This window comes from Lipotes vexillifer, unplaced genomic scaffold (assembly GCF_000442215.2).
Source record: "Lipotes vexillifer unplaced genomic scaffold, Lipotes_vexillifer_v1.1 scaffold251, whole genome shotgun sequence".
Lineage (NCBI taxonomy): Eukaryota > Metazoa > Chordata > Mammalia > Artiodactyla > Lipotidae > Lipotes > Lipotes vexillifer.
Window position 1 is genome coordinate 655,805 of NW_006770868.1, and position 9,814 is coordinate 665,618.

The 9,814-nt window shown below is 49.4% G+C and overlaps 1 protein-coding gene across 1 annotated transcript in view; it reads left to right on the plus strand.

Moving 5' to 3' along the window:
* ATP9A (ATPase phospholipid transporting 9A) overlaps nucleotides 1–9,814 on the plus strand; it is a 134,798-nt gene that overhangs the window by 26,180 nt on the left and 98,804 nt on the right. The window contains exons 2-3 of the mRNA XM_007446366.1: nucleotides 1,354–1,498; nucleotides 3,711–3,824. Coding sequence (XP_007446428.1) covers nucleotides 1,354–1,498; nucleotides 3,711–3,824 — 259 coding nt within the window. The remainder of the gene's footprint in view (nucleotides 1–1,353; nucleotides 1,499–3,710; nucleotides 3,825–9,814) is intronic.

A 9,814-nucleotide genomic window follows, 5' to 3' on the forward strand; every position in this document is an offset into this window, starting at 1 on the left:
CTCCCTCCCTCCCTCCCTCCCTCCTTCCCTCCTTCCCTCATTCAGTGCTTTGCGTCCACGGATGGCCAGCTTGGGTGATGCACACCCAAGAGCAGAAATGGGGCTGGACACCTCAAGGTTTCTGTATGTGTCTCTCGCCAACACGAATGAGTTGTTAGAAGTGAAACCCATCCTCGTGAGAGCTACCACCATCCTCCCCACCCCAGCCCTAGCACTAGTTTACGGGAACCAGCATCGTGTTTCATCATGGAAATTGTGAGCATCTGAGCAGGCAACTTGCTGGCTTGCTAATCTTTAGAGTCCCAGGTGCTCAGCTCTGCACCCCAGTACCTGGGCAGGGCCTGCCTGGCCCGTAGGAGGAGGGGGGGACGGTGGGTTCGCAGGTGACAAGTGACTACGTAAGTCATCATGGCCACGTCTGGATGGGTTGCCTTCAGCTGGCAGCATCTCAAAGGGCTGGTAGGGCTGGGGTTCCTTCCTCCCAGCCTGTGTGTGGGGGGCGGGGAGGTGAACAGTTCAGCCTGGGGTCTTTCCACGAAAGACCCTTAGCGAATGCTCGTAATTCTCAAAATGCCTGTTTACAGCCGCATCCTGCAGGATGGGCTGCTGTTTTTTGGCACGAGTGAGGGTGGGCGTGTGTGTCTCAGAGCAGCTGAGTTTTGCCAGAGCCGGGCAGGTGTCCCTGGCTTCACACAGGCGACCTGAGGGCAGGCGTGCCTGGTGAGCTGCCTTCTGGGGGCGGCCCTGGGAGTCAGTTTGCCTACAGCTGGCGTGCTGGCCTGTCTCCAGGTTACGCGGGGCACCGAGTCATCATCTTCCTGGCATATTCCTCCAGCATGTTGCTAAAACGTGGAGCCAAGTGTGGAAGGAGATTCTTTCCCTTCTCTTTTTGTATAGTAATCTTGGTGTGACCAGCACCCTTGATAGCATGTGGGGTGGGAAGACACTGGGTTTCAGAATAAGATGGACCTGGTTCAAGGCCAGACTCAGCTGTTTCTCACATCTTGGCAAACTCGGGTGCTTTATTCAGCTGTCCTGAGCTTTCCACTCTCACCTGCAGAATGTCAAAGTGATAACACTACTTGTTGCTCTGTATTTACTTTTTTAACTTAAATCTTATTTTAAAAACGAATCCTACCTTTTGAAATAATTTGGGCTTGGCGACAAAGCATCTTTGATTTGGACCACAGCTTCTTAGACGCCTCAGCTGTGTTTCCCCCTTTCATTGAAGGATGAAAGCCCCAGGTGGGGCTGTGGTTCTGACCCAGTGAAGATGCCTTAGAGAAAGACATTCTGGGAAGAGTGGATGGGTGTGGGCGTGGCCTTGACAGTGTGGGCGTGTCTTTCCCACAGGTGCTGCGAGTGGCTGAGATGCTGTGGTGCAGGGGAGCCCAGGCCCCGCACGGTCTGGTTGGGGCACCCCGAGAAGAGGGACCAGAGATACCCTCGAAATGTCATCAACAATCAAAAGTACAACTTTTTCACCTTTTTGCCTGGGGTATGTACGCGCAGGGGCAACATCGTTTTCTTCTTCCTAAACCAGATGTATGCAGTGGTACCAGTCTTAGAAGACTGAAGTCCCTGTGGCAGACTTTGTGAACACCCCGTCTTTTCCATGTCACCTCAGCCACTGGCCATCCATCTTCCCTGGTCCTGAGCACCTGGAAGGGGGCTGCCTTCTGTCTGCAAGGCTGTGAGACTCCACTTGATTGGTTAGAATAACTTCACATTTATTTGGTGTGTTGGGCCTAAGAGTGAAAAAGATATTTTGAGGACGTAACTTTGTTCCAAAAAAAAAAGAAAATCAGGAGAGGACTTCCCTGGTGGTACAGTGGTTAAGAATCTGCCTGCCGGTGCAGGGGACACGGGTTCGAGCCCTGGTCCAGGAAGATCCCACGTGCCGTGGAGCAACTAAGCCCGTGCGCCACAACTACTGAGGCTGCGTGCCGCAACTACTGAAGTCCATGCGCCTAGAGCCCGTGCTCTGCAACAAGAGAAGCCACCGCAATGAGAAGCCTGCACACCGCAACGAAGGGTAGCCCCTGCTCACCACAAGTAGAGAAATAAATTTATTTTTTTAGAAAATCAGTGCTTACATTCCCTCCCACCCCTCATTATCATGAAACACATATTTGGAACAGGAAAGTTGGGAGATAAAAGTGTAGAGAACCTTTTTTTTAAAGGTAAATTTTAACACTATCATCCAGAGAGACTTTCTGTTAACATGTTTGCTAATGTGTTTTTGTTTTTAATTGAAGTCACTTTTTTTCTTTTTTTAATTTATTTTTGGCTGCGTTGGGTCTTTGTTGCTGCGCGCGGGGGCTACTCTTCCTTGCGGCGCGCGGGCTTCTCACTGCAGTGGCTTCTCTTGTTGTGGAGCACGGGCTCTAGACGCGCGGGCTTCAGTAGTTGTGGCACGCGGGCTCAGTACTTGTGGCTTGCGGGCTATAGAGCGCGGGCTCAGAAGCTGTGGCGCACGGGCTTAGTTGCCCCGCGGCATGTGGGATCTTCCCGGACCAGGGCTCGAACCCGTGTCCCCTGCATCGGCAGGCGGACTCTCAACCACTGCGCCACCAGGGAAGCCACAAGCTCAGTATCTGAAGTCCAGTGAAAGTTTATTTCTCATTCATGGAAATTCTGAGGCAGATCAGGCCATTCTCCTCCATCTCACAGCTACATTATCTGGAATACGCGGGCACCCGTGTCTCCATGGCAGGGCAAGAGCAAGGGGCCGGACAGCGCTCTGAAGGGACACATCTTTTCTGTTCGTCGTCCAGAAGGAGTCAGGGGGATCAGTGTCACTTCCAGGGCACGTGGGGGCAGTTGAAACTCTTCCAGAACCCTCCTGCCACATGGGATGAAATTGTGCCGTAGTTATTGTACGGCGTTAGGATCATGCCATGGAGATATCCATTTATCTCACTCGTTTGATTCAGTCTTACAGCATAAGCATTTCCCACTAAAACCTCTTCAGCAACATTTTGAGTGGCCTTTCCTGTACTTACAAAATAGTTTAAGAAGGGACTTCCCTGGCGGTCCACTGGTTAAGACATTGCACTTCCACTGCAGGGGGGGCGTGGGTTCGATCCCTTGTTGGGGAGCTGAGATCCCACGTGCTGCTCCGCGTCACGTGGCCAAAAAATAGGAAAAAAACAGTTTCCGACTTTCCTGGTGGCGCAGTGGTTAAGAATCCGCCTGCCAGTGAAGGGGACACGGGTTCGATCCCTGGTCCAGGAAGATCCCACAGGCCGCGGAGCAGCTAAACCCGTGCGCCACAACTACTGAGCCTGCGCCCTAGAGCCCGTGCTCCGCAACAGGAGAACCCACGGCAATGAGAAGCCCGTGCACAGCAACGAAGACCCAACGCAGCCATAAATTAAGAAAAAAAAAAAAGTTTAAGAAATAAAATCTCACAACTATAGCCGAAGCCTCCAGCATACCCTCCCTGCCTGGAGGTCCCCACTGTCTTGAATCTGGTGTTTATAATTCCCACGTGTATCATTTGCTTCTTTACTTTGACAAATTATGTTTTCGTCACCCAGGTGTATTTTCCTATACAACACGTACAGGTGTGTAAACGGTGTATGCAGGTACCATGTGAGTTCTGTTCTTCTGGGGGAGTGTTTTGAAATGTCACTCATCCGCCTCTAAGCCCGCCCAGCTGCGTCAGACCAGCCTCAAGTGTCCTCTCTCCTCTCTCTCCTTTCCAGGTGCTGTTTAACCAGTTCAAATACTTCTTCAACCTCTACTTCCTGCTTCTCGCCTGCTCCCAGTTCGTCCCCGAGATGCGACTGGGAGCACTGTACACCTACTGGGTTCCCCTGGTGAGTCAGTCGGGTCGTCCGGCCAGTAACATCAGAGGTCGGGCAGCACAGGTTCTTTGTCCTCGAAGCCCCTGGAGTGGGACTCGGCCTTTCAAGGGAGAGGACACCCTCAGGCCAACACGTTGGGAACCCCTGAGGTTTTCATGGTGAGGCTCCGTTTCTCCCACTACCGGCATCAACCGTAGTGATGCCTGTGCTATACTCATTCCTTCCGTCTGCCAGCTGTTCAGCCTTTCCTTGTTTCAGCAAGTATTTTTTTGCATGCCTATAATGAATCACTCGGTTCTAGGCTCTGGCACACGGCGGTCATGAGAAAGGCAAAGCCTCCGACTGTGTGCATTGTGCTCTTTGAATCGTTTTCTGTTTATTATGTAGAGACTCTTTCAGCGTGCAGGGTTGACAGAGGAACAATTCTGTGCTTCAGTGTGCATGGAGGGTGACAGACCCGACGCCCCTCCATCCTTCTTGTGCCGCCTTTTCTTTCTTCCTGCCTTTTGGGAAATGGTTATTGAGCACCTGCTGTGTGCCAGCCACGGTGCTGGGCACTGGGGGTGCAGCAGTGACTGAAACGTAGAAAAATTCCTGCCCTCGCGGAGTTGACTTTCAGCGGGGACAGACAGTAAAACAGTTGAGCGTAATTGTTTCAAGTTGTGAAACTGCTGTGAAGGTCGTAGGGCAGATGGGGCATCCCAGGCACAGTTAGTATTTGTTGAGTGGATGAAGGTGGGAGATGTGGAGGGGCAGTCTTAGCCAGGGTGGCCGGGAAAGGCCTCTTGAGGAGGTGATGGGGAGAAAAGTAGGAGGGTGGGAGGATCCCAGGTTCAGGGAGCAGCAGAGCAAAGGCCCTGCATTCAGCACACGCTTAGAGTATTGGAAGAACAGAAAGAAGCCCAACGCGTCTGGGGCACAGAGAGGGTGAAACTGACATTTCCTTTCCTCCAGAGACATTATGAAATATTATTTTTCATTACGCAGGGCTCAGAAGGAACACTTGGATTCTCTGTTCACAAATCTTGTTAAATTTTTCATTGGGAGAAGATTGTTAAAGTAGAAAAGATGTTTCCTCCTTAAGGAAACAAAAATTACACATTCTTTTGGACGGTAAGGATTTGGTGCACAGGCACTTAGGGAGCAGAGGAAGTGGATGCCAAGGGCCCCGGGAGCGGGGTCCACACGCCATTGGTGCTACGTTAATCAGACAGGTCGTGTCAGCAGTTCCAGCCCTGGGAAGAGGAGGGGGGGGGTGTTATTTCTTCCACACAGGTGATGGAGGTGCCTTTGGGATGCGGGAATCGTTCTTTTCTGCTCTGAGTCATTTGTGGGTGAGGTAGGATGTTGGGATAACAGACATTCCTTTCTGCATCAGGGTGTGTGCTTTTACACAGTGAGTGTCACTAACTCAGAGGCCAGACTGATAGAAGCGGGGGGGCTCGTGTCCCATGTCAAAGCAGAAGATGCTGCTTTGTTCCATCAGCTGCAAACATGGACCCAGAGTTGCCCGGCCCAAGAGGTAGAAACTTCAGGGTTTTCCCAGAAATACCCTAATTTTATTTAGTTTTTAGTTCCACAGCGGTTTGCTACATACCTATATAAAGTCAAACTGTAAGTCAGTTATTTAAGAAAAGTTAGTCTGCAATGTGTATAAAATATCATCTATCACCCTGCGTTTTACTGATTACGTTTTTAAAGTACAGTTATTTGAGAGGTAATACAGTCACATGAGTCAGGAAACGTGTAAAAAGGTACCTCATGAAAAATCTCCCCTTTATCCAGTTCCACCCCCAAAACACTGTCATTCATTTCTTTTTCCTTCTTCCAAAGTTTACAAACAATGAATAAATGTTTTCTGGACTGGCTTCTGCCATTTACCATAATTTTTGAAAATTGAAGTATAATTGACATACAACATTAAATTTGAAAATCTTGTCTTTTCCCTGCTCCCCCAACGCTCCTTTTTAGAAAAAAGGTTACAAGATATACAGAGTGCCGAATCACTTTTTTCTAATTTCCAGCATCTCTTTCCCTTGATTTTCAAACGTTGCTAACTCATTTACAAAATGTTAAAGCGCTGTGTGGAGTGAGCACACCCCTTCCTTCTCTTGGTGGTCCGTCTGCAGGCTGCCGGTTTGCAGTCTCTGCTCTGCTTGAGGCTGTACGGCTTTCCTTGGTACCTCATATTGGTGCCTTCTGGGCTCAGGAACCCTCGACTGGGAGTGTGGGATGACCAGATCCCACCTCTCAAATCTTGTCTGTTGGGTTCTCCCCAAACCCCAGATCTTGCTGCTTTACTGCCTGCAAAACGCCCTCTGTTCATTTTTCATTTCCTTTATCAACTACGAAGGGACTCTACAAAGGGACTCATTCTTTTTTTTTTTTTTAAATATTTATTTATTTGGCTGCATCGGGTCTTAGTTGCAGCGTGCGGGATCTTCATTGCGGCATGCGGGCTTCTCTAGTTGCGGCACGTGGGCTTCCCTCTAGTTGTGGTGCAGGCTGCAGAGCGCACGGGCTCAGTAGTTGCAGCACGAGGGCTTAGTTGCCCCGCGGCGTGTGGGATCTTAGTTCCCCAACCAGGGGTCGAATCCATGTCCCCTGCATTGGAAGGGCGGATTCTTAACCACTGGGCCACCAGGGAAGTCGCCCGGGACTCATTATTTTTGGAGAAAAATTTGAAGGAGAAGCAGCCCAGCAAAAATCCCTACTTGTGCAGCCGCCTCCTGAGATGCCCCGTCTGTGTTTCTGGTCTGTTTCTTTTCAGTCTCTTCTTACACGTGCCTGTTTTACATACACTCTAACTTACATTATAGTAAAGTATGTATCATGTAAATGCAATTGGATCCCAAGGTGTTCGAGAAGGCAGCTGGGTGTCTCCCCCTCTCCCTGCCTTTACCATCTCAAGCATGATATCTGGTCTGTGCTCTCTCCCCTCGAGGTCTTCATCTGCCCAGCCTGTCATATAAACCCATCGTCCGAACGATTTTTTGGGGGTGCAGACCTACTAGCACCCCTACAACCTTGTTTGCGTTGGTGTTGGCATGTGTGTTGGGGAGGGAACTTCGGCCATCTTTGGCATAAATTTTTCATTCTGTTAACCAAGAGTCACGTGTATGACTCAGAGAAGACGGAATTATGCAGGAGAAATAGTGGGGTTGGAAATGAGACCAGCTCTATCGAATTCTTCCACAGTGGTTATTGGAGATTCCCATGGACTGGAGGCAAAACAGACTGGTAGAGAAAAAAGACTCTTCACTCGAGAAACAAGAACATGGGGCAAAGGAGAATAAGGAGCTTGCTTGAGATCATGCTCCGGTGTGGAGAGGATGTGAAGCCCCACAGAGACGGACACTCGTTTTCTTTTTCTAAGGACTGGGCTTTGGAATATCAGAAAAGGCTCTGGGGTGTGTGTGGGGTGTGTGTACGAGGATATTCTTTGCCAGCATGGCGTATGTTACTCAGACAGTGGAAGCAAACAAATGTCCATCGGTGGTTACCTGAACGCTGGTCCAGCAAAACTATGAGATGCTGCCCTGGAGTCAGGAATGACGAAGTCACTCCAGTGGTGTGGACACGACACGGTGTGACTCGTCATTTTCTTTGCATGAAAAAAGTAAGTTTCAGGATAACATGGATAGCATACTCCCATTTTTATGACCCTCTCCCCCACAAGAAGTATTTTTGCACACTTGTGCATGTAAATACATGGAGGTCTGGAAGGTTCTTCACCGAAGCTAGTGTTTATCTTTGGAGCTGGGGGTTGCCTTTTATTCTTTTTTTTTTTTTTTTTTTGGCGCCCCGCGGGCCTCTCACTGCTGTGGCCTCTCCCGCTGTGGAGCACAGGCTCCGCAGGCTCAGCAGCCATGGCTCACGGGCCCAGCCGCTCCGCGGCATGTGGGATCCTCCCGGACTGGGTCACGAACCCGTGTCCCCTGCATTGGCAGGCGGACTCCCAACCACTGCGCCACCAGGGAAGCCCACCTTTTATTCTTTTAAGTGTTTTTTATCTTCATGTGCAGAGACCTCTGTCTTAAGTCACCTCAGTGTGCCTCTACGGAAGTTAGAAAGGTATAGGAAACTACATAGATCAGACGTGCATGCAGGGTGTTTGAAACCATTCAGAATAGAGTTGCTCCCTCCACAGGGGGAGGCCACATTGGTTCTTGGGGCTGGTGACCGAGGATCAAAATGTTGAACGCAACTTGATGGTAGGTACTGTACCCTTTTCTCTTCCTAGTATGTATTCTGTACATTAGCACCAGTGATGCTGACTCCAGGGTCTCAGGAAATGCAGTGGGGTGAACCGTGGGGGCTGGGATGACCTGGAGGGCTGCCACCCTTCTAAAAGAGGGCCTGACCCCGGTCCTAGCCCATGTCTCCTCTCTGATATGACGCTCAGAATTTCCAGGAGAAGCCAGAAGGCCTGACTTCCAATGTAAGCAGCTGAATCACCTGGTTTCCCTGGGACTCTGACTGTAGAGAGGAGACAGGTGGGTTACCAGCAGCCTCTGGCAGTCCTGAGGTTGTTTATTTAGTTATTTAGTTAGTTAGTTAGTTAGTTGTGCTGGGTCTTAGTTGTGGCAGGCAGGCTCCTTAGTTGCAGCTTGCCGGCCTGTAAGTTGCAGCACATGGGATCCTTAGTTGTGGCATGTGAACTCTTAGTGTGGCACGCGTGTGGGATCTAGTTCCCTGACCGGGGGTTGAAACTGGGCCCCCTGCATTGGGAGCACGGAGTCTTAACCACTGCGCCACCAGGGACGTCCCAGCCCTGAGGTTTCTCACTAGCTTGTGACCCCTTTTATAGCCGAAGTTTCCTGTGATGGTTCAGAGACAGGAGGAGATGCTTGTCTTGTACAAGTTCTTCCTCTCTTTCCAGGGGCTGCCGAGAAGGGAGTTTGGGGTCAGACAAATTAGGTAGCATCTGTTTCTAGGAGACTGTAGCTGATTTCCCCTAAATCCCCTAGATTTTTATGTAGAGAATCAATTTCCCGTTCTTGGCTAAAGTACATTTTGAAATGTCTCCAACCACCCTGAGAGTCCTCTCATTTCAAACCCAGCCGTGAACTCAGTGGTTCAAAATGAGGGCGGGGTGGCCAGACGGTTGAGCTCTTGCTGCAACTTCTCTGAGAAGCTGTGTAATTGGAACAAGCTTTCCTGAGCCTCAGTTTCCTCACCTATAAAATAGGGACAATCATGTCTACTCCCTTGGCTTGTTGGGAGGTTCAGTGAAGTTCAGCAAGTAAAATGCTTCAAATAGCTCCTGACACATAGAACATTCTCGGGAAATGTTCTCATTTTAATTAAAAAATTCTGCTACTAGTGCCATTGTTCATTGTGTGGATTACGTTTTAGCTTTTGGTAACTTTTTTCTTGATAATAATATGTTAGGGAGAGAAATTCCTCAGGTGACTGCTGAAATAATCCATAAAATTGTATGAAGACCAAATAACCTAGATTTTTTTTGTTGTTGTTAAGATGCAATCTACATGCCATAAAATGCACAGATACTAAGTTTTCAGTTCACTGTGTGTTGACATTTGTCAGCACCCATGTCAGCACCACCTTGTTGGTCAAGACCATTCCATCATCCCGGAAGTCCCCTCTTGCCCCTCTCCAGTCAGCCCCCTCCCCAACCAGAGGGAACGGCTTTTCTGATTTCTCTCAGAATTTTGCTTTAGTAAATCTATTTTTGACCTACAGCTTTATAGAAGAGTCTTAGCACCTTCAGAATTTCATGTCTGTTCACCGTCACCACCTCTGATTTCCTTACAAGCTCAGAAAACCCCCCACTCGCATTCAAGCCTCTTTCTCAGTATCTGTGGCTCTTAAGGACCTCTGAAGTTAGACTGGTGGAATTTATTTCTGGACTACATGTGCAGCTCTTTGTAAAGCAGTTTCTAGCTTAAGATGTGGCACGTCCCTTGGGATTGATGAGGACCGTGTGTGTGTGTGTGTGTGTGTGTGTGTGTGTGTGTGTGTGTGTGTGTGTGTGTGTG